At 56.3% G+C, this 23,117-nt stretch overlaps 10 protein-coding genes across 10 annotated transcripts; 7 read left to right on the top strand and 3 right to left on the bottom strand.

The window, feature by feature from the left end:
* Positions 1 to 377: 377 nt before the first annotated feature.
* On the top strand, positions 378 to 2,090 carry CH63R_09103 (Isocitrate dehydrogenase [NADP]; the record flags this gene model as incomplete). Its single annotated transcript, XM_018304077.1, has 3 exons — positions 378 to 774; positions 1,061 to 1,597; positions 1,666 to 2,090. 3 exons carry the CDS (start codon positions 378 to 380, stop codon positions 2,088 to 2,090), a joined length of 1,359 nt encoding a protein of 452 aa, XP_018156100.1.
* Positions 2,091 to 2,995: 905 nt separating this feature from the next.
* CH63R_09102 (uncharacterized protein) lies at positions 2,996 to 4,269 on the bottom strand (the record flags this gene model as incomplete). The annotated part of the gene is made up of 2 exons (XM_018304076.1): positions 2,996 to 3,941; positions 4,034 to 4,269. 2 exons carry the CDS (start codon positions 4,267 to 4,269, stop codon positions 2,996 to 2,998), a joined length of 1,182 nt encoding a protein of 393 aa, XP_018156099.1.
* Positions 4,270 to 4,840: 571 nt separating this feature from the next.
* CH63R_09101 (Myg1 protein) lies at positions 4,841 to 5,902 on the top strand (the record flags this gene model as incomplete). The annotated part of the gene is made up of 1 exon (XM_018304075.1): positions 4,841 to 5,902. One exon carries the CDS (start codon positions 4,841 to 4,843, stop codon positions 5,900 to 5,902), a length of 1,062 nt encoding a protein of 353 aa, XP_018156098.1.
* An 849-nt stretch (positions 5,903 to 6,751) lies between these two features.
* CH63R_09100 (Camp-regulated phosphoprotein family protein) lies at positions 6,752 to 7,349 on the bottom strand (the record flags this gene model as incomplete). Its single annotated transcript, XM_018304074.1, has 2 exons — positions 6,752 to 7,162; positions 7,314 to 7,349. The coding sequence occupies 2 exons, from the start codon at positions 7,347 to 7,349 to the stop codon at positions 6,752 to 6,754; spliced, it is 447 nt and encodes a 148-aa protein (XP_018156097.1).
* Positions 7,350 to 8,535: 1,186 nt separating this feature from the next.
* On the top strand, positions 8,536 to 9,591 carry CH63R_09099 (uncharacterized protein; the record flags this gene model as incomplete). The annotated part of the gene is made up of 4 exons (XM_018304073.1): positions 8,536 to 8,665; positions 8,725 to 8,917; positions 9,093 to 9,291; positions 9,388 to 9,591. The coding sequence occupies 4 exons, from the start codon at positions 8,536 to 8,538 to the stop codon at positions 9,589 to 9,591; spliced, it is 726 nt and encodes a 241-aa protein (XP_018156096.1).
* A 144-nt stretch (positions 9,592 to 9,735) lies between these two features.
* On the top strand, positions 9,736 to 10,327 carry CH63R_09098 (uncharacterized protein; the record flags this gene model as incomplete). Its single annotated transcript, XM_018304072.1, has 2 exons — positions 9,736 to 10,159; positions 10,212 to 10,327. 2 exons carry the CDS (start codon positions 9,736 to 9,738, stop codon positions 10,325 to 10,327), a joined length of 540 nt encoding a protein of 179 aa, XP_018156095.1.
* A 25-nt stretch (positions 10,328 to 10,352) lies between these two features.
* CH63R_09097 (Oxalate decarboxylase) lies at positions 10,353 to 11,813 on the bottom strand (the record flags this gene model as incomplete). Its single annotated transcript, XM_018304071.1, has 5 exons — positions 10,353 to 10,542; positions 10,600 to 11,067; positions 11,126 to 11,221; positions 11,278 to 11,611; positions 11,672 to 11,813. 5 exons carry the CDS (start codon positions 11,811 to 11,813, stop codon positions 10,353 to 10,355), a joined length of 1,230 nt encoding a protein of 409 aa, XP_018156094.1.
* A 2,009-nt stretch (positions 11,814 to 13,822) lies between these two features.
* Positions 13,823 to 15,635, top strand: CH63R_09096 (Selenium binding protein; the record flags this gene model as incomplete). The annotated part of the gene is made up of 6 exons (XM_018304070.1): positions 13,823 to 14,152; positions 14,215 to 14,453; positions 14,552 to 14,858; positions 14,923 to 14,984; positions 15,042 to 15,372; positions 15,450 to 15,635. The coding sequence occupies 6 exons, from the start codon at positions 13,823 to 13,825 to the stop codon at positions 15,633 to 15,635; spliced, it is 1,455 nt and encodes a 484-aa protein (XP_018156093.1).
* A 650-nt stretch (positions 15,636 to 16,285) lies between these two features.
* Positions 16,286 to 18,683, top strand: CH63R_09095 (Neutral/alkaline non-lysosomal ceramidase; the record flags this gene model as incomplete). The annotated part of the gene is made up of 2 exons (XM_018304069.1): positions 16,286 to 18,048; positions 18,098 to 18,683. The coding sequence occupies 2 exons, from the start codon at positions 16,286 to 16,288 to the stop codon at positions 18,681 to 18,683; spliced, it is 2,349 nt and encodes a 782-aa protein (XP_018156092.1).
* A 1,744-nt stretch (positions 18,684 to 20,427) lies between these two features.
* CH63R_09094 (Cytochrome P450) lies at positions 20,428 to 22,484 on the top strand (the record flags this gene model as incomplete). The annotated part of the gene is made up of 3 exons (XM_018304068.1): positions 20,428 to 20,551; positions 20,613 to 20,709; positions 20,774 to 22,484. 3 exons carry the CDS (start codon positions 20,428 to 20,430, stop codon positions 22,482 to 22,484), a joined length of 1,932 nt encoding a protein of 643 aa, XP_018156091.1.
* Between the last annotated feature and the right edge of the window lie 633 nt (positions 22,485 to 23,117).

Genomic DNA, 23,117 nt, shown 5'->3' with positions numbered 1-23,117 from the left:
AAGCGGTTTGCCATTTAGCTTTTGCAAACTTCCCCTCATCTTCCTCCTCCCCTCCCTCCGCCGACCGAACACTCTCTAGTAATTAGTTTCGCGATCGTCAGCACCTTGTCGTAGCTTGGCTCTTTAGAAGCGCCCCCACGTACGTTGTTCTCCTGCACTCTTGACACAAACATCTGCAGCCAGCCAACACAAGTTCCGAAAGCCAGTCATCTTCGTTGCATCTCTACTACTGCCGCCGCTGCCTCCGCCGCCACTACCCGGTCCAAGTAGCCGCGGCCCAGACTGTTGTCTCCCCCGCCCGCAACCGACCGACCGAAAAGCCGAAAAGACCCTTCATATTCGCGCGCGACCTCCGCTACTAGGAAAACCCCGTCATCATGAACGCTGCTCGTTTCCTCCGCCGTCCCGCGACTTTCGCTCTCCGGCCGTCCTTCGTCGTCCCCCAGTCCAGCTTCTCCGCCGCCCCCGCGTCCTTCATCGCTGCCCGCACCATGGCCTCCGCCGTCCAGAAGATCAAGGTCAAGAACCCCGTCGTCGAGCTCGACGGCGACGAGATGACCCGCATCATCTGGCAGACCATCAAGGACAAGTTCATCCACCCCTACCTCGACATCGACCTCAAGTACTACGACCTTGGCCTGCCCTACCGCGACGAGACCAACGACAAGGTTACCCTCGACGCCGCCGAGGCCATCAAGAAGTACTCGGTCGGTGTCAAGTGCGCTACCATCACCCCCGATGAGGCCCGTGTTGAGGAGTTCAAGCTCAAGCAGAGTAAGTTTTCACTACTTTTCTCACCATCCGCTTAGGGGTTCTGTCGCGTGGTACAATACCTGTAATCCCCCCTTTTCTTTTCACGGCTTTGAACAATCCTGTCTCATCTCACCCCGCACTTCGGGAAGCGGGCACCGAACCCTGCATCAAGCTTCCTCCGTGAGCTTTGCATTGTTGCTGTCATTAGATCCCAGCCTCTTTCCCCCTTAGAGCTGCAACCGGCCCTCCTCCCAAAAGACAACAAGAACTAGACTGACTCAATGGCTTTTCCTTCCCTTCACGATAGTGTGGCTCTCGCCCAACGGTACCATTCGCAACCACCTCGGCGGCACCGTCTTCCGCGAGCCCATCGTCATCCCCCGTATTCCGCGCCTGGTGCCCGGCTGGAAGAAGCCCATCATCATCGGCCGCCACGCCTTCGGCGACCAGTACCGCGCCAAGGATGCCGTTCTCCCCGGTCCCGGCACCCTCAAGATGGTCTACACCCCTGAGGGTGGCGAGCCCCAGGAGATCGAGGTCTACAAGTTCAAGGAGGGCGGCGGCGTCGCTCAGACCCAGTACAACACGGACGAGTCCATCACCGGCTTCGCCCATGCCTCCTTCAAGCTGGCCCTTACCAAGAAGCTGCCCCTGTACATGAGCACCAAGAACACCATCCTCAAGAAGTACGATGGCCGCTTCAAGGACATCTTCCAGGACCTCTACGAGGCCCAGTACAAGGCCGAGTTCGAGGCCGCCGGCATCTGGTACGAGCACCGCCTCATTGACGACATGGTTGCGCAGATGATCAAGAGCTCTGGTGGCTACATCATGGCTCTCAAGAGTGAGTCACACCCCCTCCTTTCCCTGCATTTCATTGCTCGAGAAGTCACGACTTACACGACGCGCCAGACTACGACGGCGACGTCCAGTCCGACATTGTCGCCCAGGGCTTCGGCTCCCTCGGCCTCATGACCTCGGTTCTCATCACCCCCGATGGCAAGACCTTCGAGTCCGAGGCCGCCCACGGCACCGTCACGCGCCACTTCCGCGAGCACCAGAAGGGCAAGGAGACGTCGACCAACCCCATCGCCTCCATCTTCGCCTGGACCCGCGGTCTTATCCAGCGCGGCAAGCTTGACAACACTCCCGAGGTCGTCGCTTTCGCCGAGTCCCTCGAGAAGGCCTGCATCGACACCGTCGACGTCGACGGCATCATGACCAAGGACCTTGCCCTCGCCTGCGGCAAGTCCGCCCGCGAGGACTACGTCACCACCAACGAGTACCTCAACGCCGTCGAGCGCCGCATGAAGAATATTCTCAAGGAGAAGTTGTAGAGTGTTGTTCTCTCTCCCCCACCTCCATTTTGCCTAATCGCATCGAGAGCGAAAACATACCCAACACACATACCAACACACTGGGGCTGTAGGATTCGGCCTTCCTACCAGGATAGACAGCCCCCTGAAATGTAGAAAAACCAAAACGACGGTAGAATATGGAGAGGTCCAATGGATTGTTTGAGAGCACCGCTGTATCTATGGGATCGCGATCTTTCCCATTTTCTTAACATTTTTTTGGCATTTACAATGCGGCAGCAACAGCGGGCGCGGTGATGGCGGCGGCAGCAGCATGACCGTACATATCTCTGTTTCTACCTCATCTTTTTGGTGTCTTCTCTTCCGGATTTCTTTTAGTTAACTTGATATCACACACAACCGTCCCGGTACCACATCTGTCAAAAAAAGACAAAAAAAAAAAAAGGGCGGTGGGGGGCAGACGGACAGAGCTGTGAGAAAAAAGCAACAGACTTTGGAAATGGGGGCCACCTGTGAATGCGAGCCGCCAGCTCAATGATAAATATCAAAAGCTAAATCTACCCACGTGAAAGAGAAGAGGGCCCTCGATGACACGATCGAAAAGAACATCTTGCAATGTGGGCAGGCGAAAAAGAAAAGTGCGTCATTGCTTGTCCCTAGTTTTTACCCCTTCCGAATCTGAATCTGAAGAATCTCCGTTGCGCCGTTTCCGTGAGCTCTGTCCCAGACTCTCTCACCTACGTACATGCTCGTAAGCCCCCTGCCATTCGAAAAAAGGAGAAAAAAGGAAACCACCATCATTGTATGATGTACTGTACAAGTCTAGAAGAAGAAAAAGCGGTCAGGCTGAGTTCTTTCTCAGCCGTGCACACCGGGCCTCTCGCCACAAGATACACATGTATCCGTCGGCCAAGCACATGCAGCCATTAGTCGTCTCTATCGCGCGTAGCCTCGCTCTTACGGCCCCTCTTGGTGACCGTAGGAGTTCCGAAGTCGGCGCCCTCGCTCTTACGCTTCTTCTTGGTCGGTCGGCTGCTCGAGCCCCTGGGTCGGTATCCCTCGTCCTCATCCCTGCCAGCCCGCTTTCTCTTGCCACGTCCGGTGGCCGGCGTCGCGAAGCTGAGACCGTCCGAGTCCTCGTCCTCCATGCTGTGATCGTAGCTGTCGGCATCCCGACGCAAAGCGGCAGCCCGTTCGGCGGCGGCGGCGGCCTTTTCCGCCGCTCGCTGCGCGGCTTTCTCGGCCCGCACAGCTGCGAGAGAGGCGCGCTTTCCGCCTCGGGATCGACCACCGCGGGTTGATTCGCCCCTGTGCGCGCCGCCACGTCGCTTGCGGCCATCGGTCTGGGGTGTCTCGACGGCCTCGTCGTCAGCAGGAGCGGCATTCTCGGCATCCTGCAGGAACGTCTTAGGTGCATGCTTGCGCAGCCAGTTGTACACGCTCGTGGGGTTTTTCATGGCGATGCTCTGAGATAGAGCATGGGGGTTGGTCTCCGGAAGGGGAGCGTTCGTGCGAGCGGCGGGAGCCAGCGTCGGGAGGAGATTATCAGGGTCGATGCGTCTATCGACATCGTGGATGTAGTCATCGATGTCGTCAGGCGTCAAGAAGGACGGCGGATCAGGCTCGCCAGAGAACGGCTCCATGTCGGCCACAACAGTAGGGTATTGCTCCTTTGCTTGGGAGTAGGTGTAGTGCGGAACCTCGTTAACGAGAGTCTTCAACGACTTTGTTGGTTCATCGGGATTCGGTTCTACGTCGGCGTCAAGAGGGGGGAACGCGGACTCTTCAGGGGTGTCCTGGGCGAGGTGAAATCGTTTGTCGTGGGGGATCTGAGCTGAGGAATTCATATCCAGCAGCAAATCAAGAATGCGACTAGTACAGATGGGAAAAAAATCAAGAGTGTCAACGCGCCGCACAGTCATTGTCGAAGGGGCTGTTCATTGATAGACATGAGGTAGACTCACTCGTTCTCGATGGCGATGCGCTTGGCCGTTGCGAGAGCATGGGACTCTTGACGATGCAAGTTCTCGCAGTCGTGCATCTTCCGGTCGAACGTGATGCGCATCTTGCGGTACTTCTTCTTCCATGACTTGTAAGTCGCCTTGCCCTCTACCGTCCTGGCATCGTCGGTGTCGTAGCCCTCGGCCTTGACCTCGCGGCTCGTGATGGTGCCGTTAGCGTCGCTCATCGCGGATGGCATGGGGCGCAGGCAATGGGGAGGGGTTCTTTGTGATGGTCGAAATGAGGCAGTCAATCGCGGATTGGAAATGGCATTGATTGATTGACGATTATCGGTAGGAAGGCGCGGTGGTTTGAAGCGATCTAATGGGAATGTCGGTGATCTCCTACCACTGGCGGCTGAGAAGGTTTGCTGCTGTTGTTGTTGATGATATTTAGAGCTGATTAGGAGTTCGGGGGAGTGAGATGCTGCACACGGGGGTTCCACGGGCACGCGGATGCAGGGCGACGACGAGGCTGCGATGGCACGTTCCTGGCCACTTCTCACCAGTGAGAGCTTGGGGGAAGCGTCAACAATAGAGCCACACGGGGGGTTTCTATAGGCTAGCTCAACTCGATGTCCTGAGGGTGGGTTTAGCGAAAATTGTGGAGTGCGGCTATCATATCTCAAAACTCTCCAATTCTTCGCCTTCACCTCAAGTGCCCAAGGAAGGTGGAAAATCAGCTGCACAACCGGTTTTTTACTCGACTCCCCTCCCCCAAACCTGCATCTTGTCCCTGGTTGCATGTTCCGCTTCTCCAGAACTTTACGAATGGCCGAAAACGCAGCAAAGAGACTCAAGATGTCGCCCGTTATCATTGGCACCCACAATGGCCACTTCCACGCCGATGAGGCCCTGGCCGTGCACATGCTGCGCAAGCTGCCCACCTACCACGACTCCCAGCTGATCCGTACGCGCGATCCCAAGCTCCTCGAGACCTGCCACACCGTCGTCGACGTCGGTGGCGAGTACGACGACAGCAAGAAGCGCTACGACCACCACCAGCGCGGCTTCACCACCACTTTCCCCGGCAAGAACACCAAGCTGTCGAGCGCCGGCCTCGTCTTCATGCACTTCGGCAAGGCCATCATCGCCCAGAAGCTCAGCGAGGGCGCGGAGCAGGCTGTCGCCGAGGACAGCGCCGAGGTCGAGCTGCTGTACAAAAAGCTGTACGAGAGCTTCGTCGAGGCCCTGGACGCCCACGACAACGGCATTTCCGTCTATGACCCCAAGGCCGTCGCTGCTGCGGGTCTCGAGAAGCGCTTCAGCGAGGGCGGCTTCACCCTCGGCTCCGTCGTCGGCCGCCTGAACCCCAACTGGAACGACCCGGTGCCTTCGGACCCCGCCGAGGCGCAGAAGCTCGAGGATGAGCGCTTCGTCAAGGCGAGCCGCCGCATCGGCGAGGAGTTCGACGCCGACCTTGACTATTACGCCAAGGCATGGCTGCCCGCCCGCGCCGTCGTGCAGGCCGCCTTCGAGAAGCGCACGCAGTACGACCCCGAGGGCCGTGTGTTGGTGCTCGAGGGCCAGAGCGCCCCCTGGAAGGACCATCTGTACTCGCTCGAGGAGGGCAAACCCTCGGTCGTGTACGTCCTGTACCCCGAGAAGCCCGCGCCCGGTGCCAAGTGGCGTGTGCAGGCAGTGCCCGTCACCAAGGACTCATTCGAGAGCCGCAAGCCGCTGCCCGAGGCGTGGCGCGGATTCAGAGACGAGGAGCTGGACGGCATCTCTGGCATCCCCGGCGGCGTCTTCGTCCACGCAGCGGGCTTCATTGGTGGAAACAAGACCTTCGAGGGCGCCAGGGACATGGCGGTCAAGGCGCTGAGTCTGTAAGAATGGGCATCCAGAGGGACGGGTCACTGGGAGGAAGGATATCGGAACATGGGACGGCGTATGGCATCAAAAACGTAAAAAATGTGTCTTATTGCTCATCAATACAATGGTTTCCCATCACGCCAATGGGCGCTCCATTGCTCAATGCTGTGGAGAGCGTCGTGGTCCTCGCCCTATTGGCTCACTCTCTCTCCTTGCCATGGTGAAATCCCCGAGTTCTGGTGTTTCGCTAATGTGATGCCGGCACATCGATGCAACTAGAACGGTTCGATGGCAAACCCGCATGCGTCATGGGGGAGCCACCTCACATTGTCTCGTGCGGTCACATGTGACAGCCGTCAGCAACGCCCCAATAAGCGGCTGAAGAGGTCGATTGAGGTACAGCAGTCGGGCAGGGCATTGCGCGGACGATTAAGACGAAGGGAGTCTCAATTTTGATTGCTTCCATGTGCCCGTCTCTTTCATCCTTGTCCTCCAGTCCAAAATACATGTACGGGAAAGGTTCAGTCTTCGTAGCAGTGCCGCGTATAGCGGAAAGGAACATGCACGGTATGCGGCGCCGATAAGGCGCTCGCAGCCCGCCTTTCCACATCCATCATAGAGAAGCCGAGAGACGTCGAGTCTCATCTCCATTCAACAACCGGTTGTGCTTGATTCCCACCCGGTCCCAACGCCTAGGAGTCCCACGAAAAAGATTCAACACACAGCATCATAACATCGTAGTAAAAGTCCGGCCCCAACAAGCACCCAATTTGCCTCCGGGGAGTTACAACAACACCCGTACGAAAATTGTGGAAGGAAGAAGAGAGCAGACTAGATGGACGGAAGGTCGCCCGATAGCCCCCCTCTTCATCTTCGGATAGGAATGCTCTCCGTCTTGGCGGTTCCGTCGACAGGCGAGCTGTTCCCCTTGTCTTTGTGTTCGACCTCCTCGGCGCTGGTCTCCCGGTTGAGGAAGCTCGCCTCTTTCACGGGGCTGCCGGCGTGGGCACCGCCGGGGATGCTGCCGTGGTGCTTGTTGCCGTTAAGGGAGGAGGACGAATTGTTGACGGGGCTCGAAAGATGGGGTATGTCCTCGGGAACGGGGTGCTGGGAGCCGACGGCGCCCGTGTCAACGCTGTCGCCCTTGCCGGCCTTGGACATGGCATAGTCGCCCGAGTCGAAGTACTTGCGGTCCTTCAGGTGCTTGGCGAAGTGGTCGGAACGAGAGGGAAGCTTGCCGTAGAGGCGGAAGAGACGCTGTTCCTCGGGCGAGAGAGACTGGGACGGGGGATAGAGTCAGTGAATGGGGGGATCGGTCATTGCGAGGAAGGGCAAGTGGTGCTGCGAGACGCGATGCCATCGTGGGCTTCACGGCCAAGGTGGGGCATTGGGTAGCGAGAGGCTGGCTGGCTGGTGGGTGTTCACGTACCGAGACGTCAATCTTGTTCTTCTGAAGAGGGTTCATTATTTCGGCGCGTATCACACTTGAGCTTGATGGTTTCTGTTCCTTGGATGCTCAAGAATCCGGCGAGGGTTCGAAACGACGTGACAGTAAAATAAAAAGAAGGCGGGAGAGGAGGGACGTTGTAGGCGAGATAGACAGAGTGGGATGCGGTGCGGTGCGACTGTGACGGGAGTTGGAGGTGCAGGTGGGATGTAAGGCGGCGTCTTAGTGGTTTTTAGCGGGCCCCCTTTCGTTTTGGGGAGAGGGGAACGGAACAGTGAAGTCAGGCCGGGCCCAGAGCCAGAGAGGGGACGCTGGCTGTGTAGGGGCCTAGGGGGAGGGCAGTTACCACCCGGCGCGGGTGATGGAGGGCGGGTCATAGCAAGCGGCGGGAGTACGTACTTGGCGCATGTACCGCTGTACCGGGGGCCAAGTTTAGAGTACTGCCTCTAGGTACCTGCCTAAGTAGGCACGTGGTAGGTAGCAAGCGGAATGCAGGGGTGTCGTCCAAGGAGCTTTAGGTATTTTCAGTCGCAAGGTATTGTGCTCGGTTCAGTTGAGATCAGATACAAGCCTGACTAACAACAGACAAGAAAGGTTGCAGGTGTCAAGACATAGAGACGGTCCAAAGCTGAGGAAATATGTTTATGTAAATTGGGGAACAGGGCATCCGTAGGCCATGCAATTGGGGTCGGCATGGAGGGGTGGATGTGGATGTGGATGTGGGTGTGGGTGACTTGTGAGTTGTGATTACTATGGTAGGCATTGTGGCGGGCAATTTTCCTACCCACGGCCACAACGAAGCAAAGCATGGGCAGAATCAATAGGGAAAGAACATTAAGAGAAAAAAAAGAGGAAAAAAGGGGACCAGGTAGCAGAAGCGAGCATGAGGGTTGCATGAATGTTTACATGCAGTTTATGCTACTACCGGCGATGATTCGCCTTGTGCAGTAAGTAGATGGACCTGTCGTAGTCAAACTAGCTTCACTCTGCAGCGCAATGCCTTGTTGTGCCAGTCCATCCGACTTGATTAGCTCCAACCTCTAGCAGACCGACGGGGTCTCGATGACACACAAACAACGGGGCAGCGACTTCTATACTCCACGTGAGGTGTTCGTACTTTGGGCACTGCATCCTTGGAACAACCGAGAGGACCCTGTCATGATATGCCGGAGTTCAGAGTCCAGAGTCCCTTCAGCGACACGCCATGGTTCACCTTGCGAGCCCCGTCGCCTCTTGCTGTCTGTCCATTTCTGTCCATCTCAGTTTCTCTGCGACCGTCTCTGACTCCCTCCCTCTCTGTCCATCTACACTCACGGACACACAGGACCTCATCGGTGAGTCGCCAGCCCAGCCCAGCCCAATCACCCGCCTGCGCTTCTCCCGACCAATGCAGCATCCCGGCACCAGCGACGCGTCTCCACCACGAACTGCGTAACCGTTGCCGATGACACAGCGTGCCGTCCTACCGGAAAGCCTCCAGCTGCTCACTTGACCTCTCGGCCCCTGGTCCCCTTGTGGAAGGGATGGCCTACAAGGCAACTTTTCTCTGGGGCTCACCGCGGCATTCATCGACATACCGGTACTATGTAAGTACACTGGTACTGTAGGTCCCAACGCTGCCATTCGAAGGATACGACGCACATCTTGGACCGGTTCCTCGCTAGCCCCCACCGAGACACACAAAATTCCAAGAACAACCGGCTGATTGTCCTGAACTTCCCTGGCGATCTTCGAGGTCTCAACTGACTGCATTGCCATCAGATCGGCCTCTATCAGTGCTCAACCGCCGCCATCTCCTCTGGTGCCGTCCGTGGTACCTGCGGCCGTCCCGCGCCGCGCGAACCTGGGAGACATCACCCGCGACCGGTTCCAAGTCCCCATACCTTGGCGACCTCCTCCTACTCTACCCAGTACCCATCCCGAATCCCGATACCTTAACAGCCTTTTTGGCTGGCCAACGGTAAGGAGGGATGGGATGGTCCCCAGCGTCTGATACGACATCTGGAGAGAGGAGAGACTAAGGTGACGTAAAGCTGCTATCCCTGCCGTGCCGCAGTGGAGGAGCGAGCAACGACCGGTCGACCGCGTGCAATTCTCGACACACCAACTCTTGTCTCGAAAGTTTGGAGCTATCTGGGCCCAGCACTGTCTTTCTCTCTCTCTCTCTGGTCACGTCTCCCCGCATTCCGCCTCCAACGTCGTGTCGGCCGCCGTCTTTCTTGCCTCCCTTCACACCACCCAATACCTCTCAGAAACCTGACAGCCATCCTCCGTATCGCCCGTCGCCGTCACCAAGGCCATCCCATGAGACCGGAGGCCACATCCCCCAAGAACCCCCAGTCGCGAAGGTGGCCGTGGCTCGTTGGAGGTCGGAGGGCGACTTCTGCAACCCGCCCTTCCAACAATGGCTTCATCTACCGTAGCACAACCGCACCCCATCATACGATCCCGCGTGATTCAGAATGACACGGTCGATGACAGCCGTCAACTACCCCCCCCCTTGTTGGCTGCACTGGGCACATACGCTTGGCCAAAGGCCGCTAGCCGCTCTCGTAAGGTTTCCCGCTCTGGTCCCCCAGGGTCGCCTGCATACGCATGCTGCCATCTCACCACCGATTGTGCCGTTCCCGTCTCGTCTGGCCTCAAACAGATGGGCACGGAGCCGAGGATGCTTTCGGAGAGTTTTTGTTGTTTTGCTGTATGGCGTCCAACGACTGGAGCTCCTCTTGGTCGCGGTTCCATGCCTCCTGGATTCATGCCCCGCCTATTTGCCTTTGCTGCCCTGCATGTTCAAGTGTCAAACATGAATCGCTGGACGTCAACGCACCGTGAGCTGTGATGGCGGTTGGTCATTGCGAGGACAAGTTGATTCTGTCACAGCAATTGACTTCCATCAGTTGATTAACTATTTGCAGCACCAAGCATCATCTGGCCTAGACCATGATGGAAGAGAACTCCGAGTCAAGAAGAAGAAGAAGAAGAAGTGGCCCCATTGACCAATTACATACATCACACCATGACCTAGATCAATATCTGTTTCTCCTTCTTCAACTGCCCGACAAATTCAACCGGGACCTTGAGCGTCTGCGCTACAACTTCAGGCGGTGTGAGAGCTAGCCATTGGGCCAGGGAAATGTCTACCACCCTGTCCGACTTGTACAGTTCGATCCATACCAGGTCCTCCGTGTCGGAGGTATTCTCGATATAATGCCTGCGCAACAAGTTAGAACAAATCGTTGGTTGTAGTGCACACTGCGCGAATACGAACGCCGAGTTATCCGGGGCGACGAAGGTGTCGCCCGCCGCTAGGTCAAAGGTCCTTGCCGCCGTGCTTCCGATGAAGACAGTCGCCCTGGCCGTCCCCTTGTGAAAGTAGAGCCACTCCTCAGCATTGGGATGCCAGTGCAGCTCTCGTAGGCCCCCAGGCTTCAGCGTGACAAACGTGGCTGCAATCGTCTTGCTAATCGGGAAGTTGGTCGAATCGATCTTTCTGAATTCGCCGCCGTTGCCGGGGACCACCTCGGGCGGGTGCTCGAATGTGCGATACACGAACGAGCTGTTGCCCGAGAGATACTGGTCCGGACTGACTGTCACGTTGGTGGTAGCCACCGTCCCATTGAGGATGTACGGGTTCGTGGTCGGCAGCTTGTCAAAGACGGAGCGGTCGACTCCAAAGTTCCTGGCCAGGATGTCTCTCGGGGTGCGGGCCAGCCAGTCGACAATGTTGAAGGTGGTACTGTCACAGGCGTCAGCTGGGTCTTCTGCTCAGCGTCCCGCCGGTTTAGACTACGCACCCGATCTTGTCGAAGTCGGCCTCGTCAAAGGCGAGAAGATACTCGTTCTCGTCGTCGACCCCCTGGATGTAGTGAGCAGCCCCCTTGGGGAAGTACCTAACGCCAGAGTCAGAGACGAAGCAGGGCGTGCCTTTTCCCCCCGAAACACTCACCAGATGTCACCGTAGTTGAGCTTTTCGACCTGGCTCTTGCCGTCCTCACCGACCGCCCCGATGATAACGCTCCCGGAGTATACAATGCCCCATTCGGCGACTTTGTGCCAGTGTAGCTCTCGAATGGCGCCCTTCTTGAGGTGCTGCTGGGCGGCTGCGATGTCGTGGCTCTGGGGCAGGTCCTGAATGACCTGCTCGCGCACCCAGCCCCCGTTGAGGATTCGGGTCTTGGAGTCCGAGAACCTCCATTTCAAGTTTGGCACAACGCCGTTGTCGGTCGGCTGCTGGCCGAGGTTGTCGGGGTTGTCTCTGTCGACCTGATTGTCGGTGCCGCCTGAAGAGTCTTGTTAGTCGACGTGTGTGAGTGCAACGGAAGGACTGAGAGACGACGCACCGAGGATCGGACCGCCCTTGCCGTTGGCGTCGATGGGTTGGCCGACGTTGAACTGGGCGTCTCTCTTCACATTCTGAGGCACGGCGGTTGTGCCGGCTACAGAGGCAAAGAGGCCGAGGACTGAAACCTGAAGGGGTCTCATGGTTGCAGTCGATGATGAGTAGAGACGAAGAGTGTGAGATGACCACAGCAGAGACAGATGGATGACCAACGTAGGTCTTCGAACATGATTTTATACTTCTACTTAGACGCAGGTTGACGGCTTCCCTCACGCGTTCGCCATCAGCCCTCCAACTTCTCTGGCGATGGCGAAATCTCCTGTGGTGTTCCCATCGAAATGGTGACCAGCAACGTCGAGGTTGCACCTGCGGAAGCAACGGTTCGCAATGACGACATTAACTGTCCGGCGGTGCTCTCACCATCCGGTCGTTCTATGGACCTGGGGCCGGGACTACGGACAAACACCTCTCCAGCATCTGTCCCGTCTCGAAGCCCGCAGCGAATGGGCTGAAAGTGATCGACCGTCGTTGGCTTTGAATCGAGCTCACCGGTAGTCTCGACCCCGGCTATTCGACATATGTCCGAAAATAACGACATCGCTCTAGAAAGCGTGGGGTGGGATGGTCCGGAGGCTGCGCGTGCCGCCGATCCCTTCCCACTAGCCGAGTGGGCTGGTTTTTTCGAAGCTTACTTTGACAAGATGGACTACCGTAATCTCTTTTCAATCCTTGTCTTGCCACGGATATTGGGCCTGTCCATGTCCATCAAAGAAGTGCTTGAACTGTTGATTACATATGCTTGGGCGTTCATCTCGTGACAGGAGATGATGTGTTAACCGTACGTGAATAGTCAAGACGGCCTACGAAAGAGTTCAGCTTGGACAGTTCTCTTCTTATTGCTCAGAATTCCGATTATTGACCTCTTCAAATTGGTGTTTCTGATGTTTGACGAAAAAATGGAGTGAACACTTGCTATTTAAACTTTGACTTCAAAAAGGTGCATGATGTGTACTTGTCGAACACGCATCTCTATCTTCTACCACCACCCAGTCACGCCGTTCGAAGTGGGGGGTCTCATAACGGCATGTGTCCTTGTCAAGCACGAATACGCTATATTTCCAGGGCTTTCTATTGAGCCTGACCAAGATCTTCTTCGCCCGTCCTTCGTTGTCAAAAAGCCGAAGATCGTCGTGGTCATGGCCTGTCCTATATGCAAACCCAGGGTCAAAGTTTGACACAACTTCATTGCCTGTTCAGGCAAACTTGTCTTCTAATCTCAGCCAAACATCTACAGTGTTCAATTCATAGCTCAAGGCCTTCAAAGTTTTGGAGTGATTTTATTCGTCGGTTCTGATACCATACCAAACTGTCGAGATAGAGCCAAAGCTAGCTCATCTGTCCCTGTGGATCAAATCAAAACCACCCTACGCTGTGTGTGATGGATGGAGTGATCTGCACTCTCTCATCTCACATGATTACTCTCTTGGGGTCACCGCTGTCAAGAAAGCTGGACTATTTAGAAGCCCGCATCTGGTTCAACGGCCTCCGGCCGCCGATCACCTCCCGTCTCGAAGCTAACCTCACTGTTGATACCATGCGCATGGAACCTTACGAGCAACGTCTTTTACCAATCTGAGACATCTACAGGTAACAGATTCTGCTTTTAGATGGGCTTACACTCGCCGGGTTCTCAACCTTCCGTGACTAGCTGGATCACGACATTGGGGCATCCCTTCTCGGGCTTCACTCATGCCAGTGTGGATCGTGTTAGTGGGCGATCGCTGAATTGCGATGGACATCTTGTGAGCATCTCGGCGAAGAATTTGCTTGACCATCTGCCGCTCTACACGACTCGAGAAGGCTGGGAGTGTGCGCCATGGATGACGCTGTCGTCTTTCGGCATCTGATTTATCGTCAATGGCGTGGATGAGGAACTTTATTGGCTTCATGATGTGATTCCTCGCGATAGGGGGTTTGTGGGAGTGACGGAAAGGTCGCCGAGGTTTCTGAAGATGAGGCAATGGACCGCGCTGGGACGGAGTATAAGAAACAGGAGTCTTCACCATGCAAATCGGTTACCTGGAGTATCTTCAGAACGCTCTACTCTCTCCAGTTTCATTTGAATCTTTGTGAGCACGCCATAAGATTCACCATGCTCTCCAAGACCTCCCTTGTGACCATCGCGAGCTTTCTGCTCTCTCCAGTCGCAGCTGGACCGGTCAACGCCAACGATCATAGTCCAGCGGATAAGAGAAGCCCCCTAGGCATCAGCCTGCCGCCCTTGATTCCCTCTATCCCCGGAGTGACAGAGCCTTTGGCCTCCAACGCACCTCCTCTCCCGGTCCTTCAGGTCCCCACGCCTCCTCTCGACAGCCCTCCTTTCGCCGGCGCCAACATCAAGCCCAAGAAGATTGGCTACTTCTGGACTGGGGCTGGAGACAATATCCACAAGGACTTTCTGGTGACTGCGAGTCTGGACGACGTAAGATGTGTCCTTTCCCATCTTGCTTTGAGTTTCCTATCCTGACAGAATTGGGATATCAGGACACATTCGGCCAAATCATTGGCGTGACTGATGTGCCGACGAGTGGCAATTCCCCTCACCACTTGGGCACCTCCCTCGACGGGAAGACCCTCATCGGCGGCGGCCTCCTGTCTCTGCTCAAGACCCAGGACACGGCCTTCTACTTTGACGTCTCCAACCCCTATGCGCCTAAGTTCAAGAAGTCTAACCGCGCTCTTCTGAGCTCCATCGTTGATGAGATCCGAGCCAAGCCAGAGGGGTTCGTTTTCTTCCTACCATCCCACCCAGTCTTCGCCCGTCCTCCTTTTCAGGTTTGTTTTCGCAGTATGAGCTATGCTGACACTCTGACTCAAACAGTGGCTTCTTTATCACATACATGGGCAGTGCTGTGGGCACTTCCCCAGGCCGCCTCGTCGAGACCAACGCTGAGGGTGACATCATTCACGAGTGGCCGGAGGACGTCGCCGGAACGCTTAACATCTTGGGCGAGCAGTTCAGCCCGCACGGTCTTGCGGTCGACTTCAACAAAGGCATCATTCTGACCTCGGACTTCGTCGTGCCCCTAAGCATTCTGAAGCCGACATTGGGGATTCAGAAGGCCAGCACTTTGCGTCTGTGGAACCTGTCCGACAGGACCATCATCTCGACCATTACTATTCCCGATGTTAGTGACTCTTTCCCCAGGAGGACCCATCCAGAACGTGCGGATAGCTAACATGACTTTTCAGGGGTTGGGTATTCAGGATGTCAAATTCATCCCTGGCAACCCTGAGAGTGCTGCTATCGCCACGTAAGTGTCTTCTTATCTCCTTCGAGCAGACGTGCACTGATAAACTACGCACTGCAGTGCCGTCGGGCCGGGCCAGGTCTGGATCATCTACCCCTTCCGACGCGACTCCTCCGGCAAGCAGGGCGTTGCCGAGCTGCTGTACGACTTGGGCCCCAAAGCAAAGGACTCACTGGCGATCTACTCGGACATCACCGACGACGGAAAGTTTGCCTACTTTACCATCACTCTGGGCAACCACGTTGCGGCGCTCGACATCTCGGACCTGAACAATGTCAAGAGACTCGACGACCCCAACGAAACACAACCCATCATCGGTCCCCACTACGTCAAGATCAGCCCCGACAAGAAGAACCTACTGGTTACCGGGTACTTCGTGCAGGCTGGGGAAGTGAGTCCTCCCCTCCATGATCTGAACATAAGATTATTTTGAGACAGAGTTGCTAATCGGTGCAACTACAACCACAGATCTCGATCGTGAACACGCCGGGTGACTACAAGGGTCACTGGCTCGATATCCTCCCGGATGGAAGTCTGAGCTTCAACAGGTCGATTGACTTTGAGAACATCTTCACTCGCGACCGTGGCGGCGCGCGACCTCACTCGTCTGTCATCTTCGATTTGACTGACCCTGAGAACCCCAAGTATTACTGAAGCCGCGACTTCCAGCAACACCAGTCCGGTTGACGCTTAATGACTGAATACGGGGAAGTCCAGTGCGTGCGTTTTGAGGGTTTGAGGGTGGATTGGGTCGACGTGCTTTCTCTTTTACTTCTTGATCATAGTCCCTGTCTGCTAGTTCTACTTTTGTTGTAATGCACGTGTCTGATGCCAGGACCTGAGGAGTCTCCCACGTGAAGTATGGATGTTTGTATGTAGTCGCCCAAATGCCGATTCACTGCTGCAGGGAACAACATCGCGGCCTTGATGCCGGGTTGGCAATTTCATGGACCTTGCCTCGAGAATCGGGGGGGGGGGGGGTTCGTTATCTATCTCTAGGAAGATATCAGGGTGTAGAGATTGTTAGAGTGAAGAAAGCCATCGGATTGGCGTTCAACAAGTCGACTTGCGGCCGTGCACTAACAATTCCCCTGTGCGTGCGTCATTCGCCCGTCCCCCTCCCTCCCTGGTCAGAGAGGTCCGGCCGGGCCTTCCGTGTCGCACCCTGCCTGGGCACACACTCCTCGCGAGTGATGGCGTGTGGCTAACCAGACAAACAGACCGCTGAGTCCCTCGATTCACCTTCATCTTCCGCACTTCACTTCTCATCCATGTTTTCTTAGAAATTCCATTCCACACACAGCATGCCACCCGGACGGAGCGTCGAAAAGAGCCCCGCATCGCCGGCGGCAGCAGCTCAACCAGCTACCCCACCAAGCTCCCGGAGAGCTCTTGTTTGCTTAGTCGCCCTCGGTCTGTCCCTTTTGGCTGTCTACGGACTTTACACGCCTATCCGGAGCTCCTATGAAGTCGGGAAATGGTTCCCCGGAAACCCCAGCAACTTCGCCGGCGCCGGCGTTGACAAACACAATGACTTGTACCTTGTCGGCACCGGCCGCGCCGACATCACTGGCCCCGTCGTAGAAATTAACATGATGGGTTACGCAGATCCCAAACAGCTTGGCACCGGCCTCCGACAGAGACTGTACGCCCGCGCCTTTATTATTGGAAGTGTGAACCGGCGCGAGGACAGGTTCATCTATGTTGTACTGGACACACAGTCGGGAGACACGGCTGTTCGGTATGGCGTCCTTCACGGGCTCGCCGAGCTGGGTTACGGATACTCCATGTACGGGCACCACAACTTGGCTTTGACCGGGACGCACTCTCACTCCGGTCCGGGTGCCTGGCTGAACTATCTGCTGCCCCAGATCACAAGCAAGGGCTTCGACAAGCAGAGCTACCGAGCCATCGTTGACGGCACGCTGCTGGCAATACGTCGTGCCCATGAGAGCCTGGAGCCGGGGCACATTAGTATCGGGGCAACCAAAGTCACCGGCGCCAACATCAACCGCAGCTTGTATGCTTACATGGCGAATCCCGAAGAAGAGCGCGCCAGGTACAACATCAGCGCCGAGGAGGATGGGTCTGTTGAGAAAGACATGACCCTGCTGAAGTTCCAGCGAGCCTCTGATGGTAAAAGCATTGGTGTGCTGACATGGTTCCCAACCCATGGCACCTCCATGCTCGGCAACAACACAGTCATATCGGGAGACAACAAGGGCGTAGCGGCCTGGCTTTTCGAGAAGAGCATGCGGGGGAAGCCTGATGCAGCCAAAGACTTCGTTGCTGGCTTCTCCCAGGCAAACATGGGCGATGTCAGTCCCAACGTGCTGGGCGCATTCTGCGAGGATGGTTCTGGCGACCCATGCGACTTCAAGACGAGCACTTGCAGCGACGGGAAGAGTCAGAAGTGCCATGCCAGAGGCCCATTCTTCCGCAAGAAGGACAACGGAGCCGCATCCTGCTTTGAGATAGGCAAGAGGCAGTATGCCGCCGCCAAGAGGCTATTTGACGACATGGGATCCAACGCTCAGCGAGTTCGCGGTTCGTGGGTCAGGTCGTTCCATACCTTCCACAACATGTCGGAGTTCCAATTCGAGCTACCCAACGGGACAGAAGTGAGAACCTGCCCCGCGGCATTGGGCTACTCGTTCGCAGCGGGGACATCCGATGGCCCTGGTGCGTTCGACTTTACCCAACACGACTCAAACTCGTCAAATACATCACCCCTGTGGAAAGTTGTTGGCGGGCTGTTAAAGGCACCCACACAGAGTCAAGTCGCATGTCATTCCCCTAAACCGATCCTGCTGGATGTCGGCGAAGTCTTCAACCCGTACCAGTGGACGCCCAACGTTGTGGACATCCAGGCATTTCGAGTTGGGCAGTTGGTCATAATCGTCAGCCCGGGAGAGGCCTCTACCATGGCAGGACGACGATGGAAGGATGCCGTCAGGAACAAGGCCGAGTCTTTGTTTGCAGAGGACGCCGAGGTGAAACCTGTGGTAGTGATCGGGGGGCCAGCCAACAGTTATACGCACTACATCACGACGCAACAGGAATACGGGTAGGCAGTTGTTGTCCCACTTGCCGTCCTTGACTGACAAAAACGGTAGAATACAACGATATGAAGGGGCCTCGACTCTATACGGACCCTTTACGTTGGATGCGTACATTAACCGAACTCTCGAGTACCTGCCCACCCTCGGTGCTTCATTCACAAATGGTCCTCCTTCTCATGCCGGAGGGCCGTATCCACCTGACAACAGCAATCGATCCTTGAGTTTCATCACCGGCGTGGTGCGAGACGGAACGCCCGTGTTCCGCAAATTTGGCGACGTCAAGACGGACGTGGAAAAGAGGTACGCCATCGGCGACGTTGTACGAGCCACGTTCGTCGGGGCCAATCCTCGAAACAACCTGCGCCTGGAGCAAAACTACGCTGTCGTGGAGAAGCTGGTGATCGACAGGGGCGCCATCAAGAAGTGGGATATCGTGCGGGACGACAATGACTGGAGCCTGGTCTTCAACTGGAAGCGGACGAGCGACATACTCGCCACGAGCGAGGTCGAGATCGTATGGGAGACGGAGAACGACGGGGAGCCGGGAACGTACCGGTTCCGTTACTACGGAGACTCCAAGTCGTTGAGTGGCAAGATTAGTAGCTTTGAGGGCGTCAGTGGACAGTTCAAACTGCGCTAAGCCCGCTTTGCGTGGCTCATGTTCGGGCTCCAGGTGTTCAACAGAAGCACGAACGGTCACTGGTGCTTCGGCGCCGTGACCGCCGGCAGACGACCCATAGAGTCGAATTTGTAGAGATCACCTAGCACGTCTAGAGTAACAGGAATGAGAGGAAAGAGGACCAGATCAACTACTCTATAGCATTAGGGTGTTACAGATGGGTCGCGACCACTCGAAGAGTTGAGCTAGGCAACTCTGAGTCTTACAGGTTGCCACAGCTATGTTGCGAATCTGCTTCTGAATTCTTCGTGTCCCCGGCAGCGTAACAAACGATTGCCTTGCTCATAGTTCTGAGCTTCCTCCCCTCGTCTATTCTCCGTCTCTGCCTGCTCAAATATATATCTATATCGTAGTGGTGGATTGCTCCATCTGATTGCAGCAAACCCTCTATTCCCCCGCTGCCGAGAGAAAGTTTGCTTGTCCAGACATCACACCAGGGTGCAAGTCTGTGGCTGCCGCTGTCTCGACGCAACGTCGTCCCTCAGCCAGACGACCTGGCGCTGTTCATTATCGTGTCGATATCCGACGGAAAGCTGCCGTTGCACCAAGAGCCATCGTTCCTGACACCAACAGGCATTTGGGAAGGTGTTAAGTTGGGGGTGCGAAAACGTGGTGGGGGGAAGAGGCAGCTGTCACAGCGTTGAGACAACCTTCACTCGGGGGGTGTTCCTGGGGGAGTTGAGCGGCGCCAATTCCGCCGCCAATCGGTAAATACCTTAGGTAGGTATACACGCCATGCCGGAAGAGGCTGGATCCGCTGCGCAGGGAACGAACAAACACAAAGCCCCTGTCCCCCCCACCCCTTGCTGCAACTAGCATGCTGCGTTGGCCGGGGTGGTAGTGTCGTCGTCGTTGGTTGACAGACGAGTTGAATGGCTGTTGAACCATCAAGCCTCCATTGTATGCCGTTCGCACTACCGGGAGGTGACATCGTCAAAAATCAGAACCTCACCTGCCAAGCCCTCGAACTGCATTTTTCAAAGGGCGACGTTGGCCGACGTGAGACGTTGTCACACGGTATTACCTATACATACAATACCTTAAGTCGGTAGCGGGGGGGACGATTAGGACGAAAGCCTCCCCCCCCTCCGTCTTCCTTCCTGCAGGAGTTTGTTTGTTTGTCTGTCGTTGGTTCGCAAAAGTTGGTTCACCAACCACGTCTGACTGCCAACGAATCGCAAGCCATCAGTTGGCAAGACAGGAGAAAAGCATCACGGCAAAAGGCGAAGCTACCGGGGTCACTCTGAGCTAAGAAAGCTATCAGATGGGGTAGGGGGGGTTGCTAGTTTCGGGTCGCCCTCGACCCGAAACCAGAGCTTCGACGCCCCCCCCCCCCCCCCCCCCCTCCTGAGTCTTGTCGCATGGCCCTGTTCTGTCCCGCCTCTACTTAGACTGAGACGACGTTTCCGGTCGTTCTTTGTTTCTTCCATGACGGTTCCATGTCTCTTCTCTCTTTCCCTTCTTCCTTGGTATAGGGAGCTGTCCTATTTTCCTCGTGCAAGCATTGGCAATTGTTCTGTTGTATCAAACAACACCAAGATCGTCCGTCCACAATTTCGATACGGTTTTCAGGCAGAGCTTCAGGTTGAGACGGGGTCTCGATCGGTCTCCCGTCGAATTCCAACCCCGCTGTGGCCGATAGCTTTCTGTATTTTCGACACTCGACAGATTCGAACCTGCGGAAGTCCGATAGTAAATCATCGCCATGGTGTCTTCAATCTTCGTCCTGGTTGGAGCTGTGATCGCCTACGGCGTCTACTCCTACGTCGCCGGCCTACAGCGCAACATCGCCGAGGCGAAGAAGGTCGGCTTGCCCTATGTCGTTACCCGTACGTGGAAACAAAAAGTGCCCAAGGCCGCCCAGGCTACAGACTGACCGTGCGAATACAGCTGCCTCGCCCTTCTCGATAGTATGGCAGCTCACCCATAAGTTCTGGATTCCCATCATCAAGATCCTCCCTAAGTCTTGGTGGGAAAACTGGTTAGAGTCGGTGCCACCTGATACCGCCTCTCTCGTCATATACGTGCTAATCCAAACACCTCGCGTCTAGGATCCTGATTCCGAACTGGTCCTACAACTTGCTCCACAAGCCTTTTGCGCGCATCGGCGAGACTTTCATGGTGGTATCACCCTTTCAGATCCTCATCCTGACCGACAGCGCCGAAGCTATCCATCAGATCACGCAACAGCGCGACAAGTTCCCTAAGCTAGTCGAGACGTACGCGATCCTGAAGCAGTTCGGCGACAATGTTCTGACCACCGAGGGTGTGGTGTGGCGTATGCACCGAAAGGTTACGTCCGCCACCTTCAACGAGAAGAATGCTGCCCTCGTCTTCGCCGAGTCCATCAAACAGGCCCAGAGCATGACGCAGAAGTGGCTTGGCCCAGACGGCCGGAGCAGGCAGACCGTCGAGACGCTGGATCACGACACCATGCGTCTCGCGCTCAACATCATCAGCTATGTCGGGTTCGGCATGCGCCTGCTCTGGCCGGGGCAGGCGCTGCCCGAGGGCACGGATCCGAAACTCGTAAAGTACAGCTCGCTGGAGGCGCCTCCGGGCCACATCATGAGTTTCGTCGACGCCATTGCCGAGATGCTAGAGCATATCCTGGTCCTGCTGCTGGTGCCACACAAGATCCTGAAGATGCTGCCCTTCAAGTACACAAAGAAGGCGATCGATTCGCACGACAGCTACGTGCAGTACATTGACGAGCTGATGCAGGACAAGATCGAGGACTTGCAGAACGGCGATCGCGGAGACGCCGGTATGGACCTCATGGGCCAGCTCGTGAGGTCCAAGTATGGCGACGTGGCGGCCCACGGCGGTATCAACGGAGTGCTGTCCAAGTCCAAGGTCCCGCAGCTGTCCAAGTCGGAGATCTCGGGCAACACGTTCATCATGCTTGTCGCGGGACACGAGACGACGGCAAACGCGATGCATTTTGGGTTGATCGAGATCGCCTGCAACCCCGCCGTGCAGAGACAGCTACAGAAGGACATCGATGGCATATTTGGCGACAGCGACCCGAGCACGTGGAACTACGAAAGCACGGTGAACCCCATGCTTGCTTCGATGCTGGGCGCGTGCATGAACGAGACGCTGAGAATGACGCCGGCCGTGGTCGAGATCCCCAAGAAGGTGAACCCCGAGGGTGACGGCATCATCTCGCTCGACGGAGAGAAATATGTGCTGCCCAAGGGCGCGCACATCTCCCTTGTGGGCGTGGCGGCGCACCGCAACCCGCGGAACTGGCCATCGAAGCCGAGCAGAGTGACGAGCGCGGAACACGACCTTGACGACTACGCGCCGGAGCGATGGTACCGTGCCAGCCCCAACGAGACGGCGACAGAGGACAAGAGCGGCGGCGACACGGAGGACTACGGCGGGTACAAGGGCTCGGACACCAGCGACAAGATGTTCCGGCCGGTGCGGGGGTCTTACGTCCCCTTCTCGGACGGACCGCGGTCGTGCCTCGGGCGTCGCATCGCACAGGTGGAGATCATCGCTGCCCTTTCCGTTGTATTCCAGCGGTATAGCCTCGAGCTGGCGGTGGACGAGTGGGCGTCGGATGCCGATGTCGAGGCCATGGACCGGGCAGAGAGGCAGAAGCTGTACAGAAAGGCACAGGACAAGTGCCGGGAGACTGTCAGGAAGGCATCGACAATGCTGACGCTGAAACTGCCACAGGGGACGAGCGTCCCGATACGGATCGTGCCGAGAGGGGAGGAGAGGTTTGTCAATTTTGTTGACTCTGCTTAGATAGACTGGAGTGCGTTAAGCCGGTCAAGGCTGGGTCGCATGATATTTCGGTTACATAAGTAGCGACGGGTTGAATGGATACATGGGAATACCCGGCAGGGACGAGGTGATTTGACCGACTTTGACTTTGTGTTGTTTCCTACTTGTATACCCGAGGCAGAATGGCAATCAACATGATGGTGACTCAACCCGATGTCGCTGGTATGAGTTTGAAGGAAGCGCATGATTGGACAACCCGAAGGCGTTTGGATTGTGCCTGTGGTTGCCCCGACAGCTGGACGTGTTGATGGCGGCGAACCGAAGCCGTCAACGGGCGTAGACTTCGATAGGCTGGCTGACTGGCTGGTGGTTCACTGGTCGGTGTGTGATGTTGGCGAAGAACAGGCCACGTGTTCCCGCAATGGTCGCATCATCCCAGCACTCTCCAGACGGCCTCAATAGTCGATGACTCGATTAGGACATTGCCTATTGTCTTGCGGGAGATGACGATGATCAAACAGTCGCGCGCAGAAAGCCGGCAACTAACCCGTTTGTTTACATGCCTTGCCGCATTCGGACAGGTCGGATGGGTCCGTCTGGTCCCAGCCGTCACTTCTGGCCAGTGCTTTTCCACCTCTGCTGCTCCCGGGGCGC

This window comes from Colletotrichum higginsianum, chromosome 6, assembly GCF_001672515.1.
Source record: "Colletotrichum higginsianum IMI 349063 chromosome 6, whole genome shotgun sequence".
NCBI lineage: Eukaryota > Fungi > Ascomycota > Sordariomycetes > Glomerellales > Glomerellaceae > Colletotrichum > Colletotrichum higginsianum.
The sequence above is the reverse complement of the archived record's forward strand: the minus strand, read 5'-3'. Positions and strand labels throughout refer to the sequence as shown.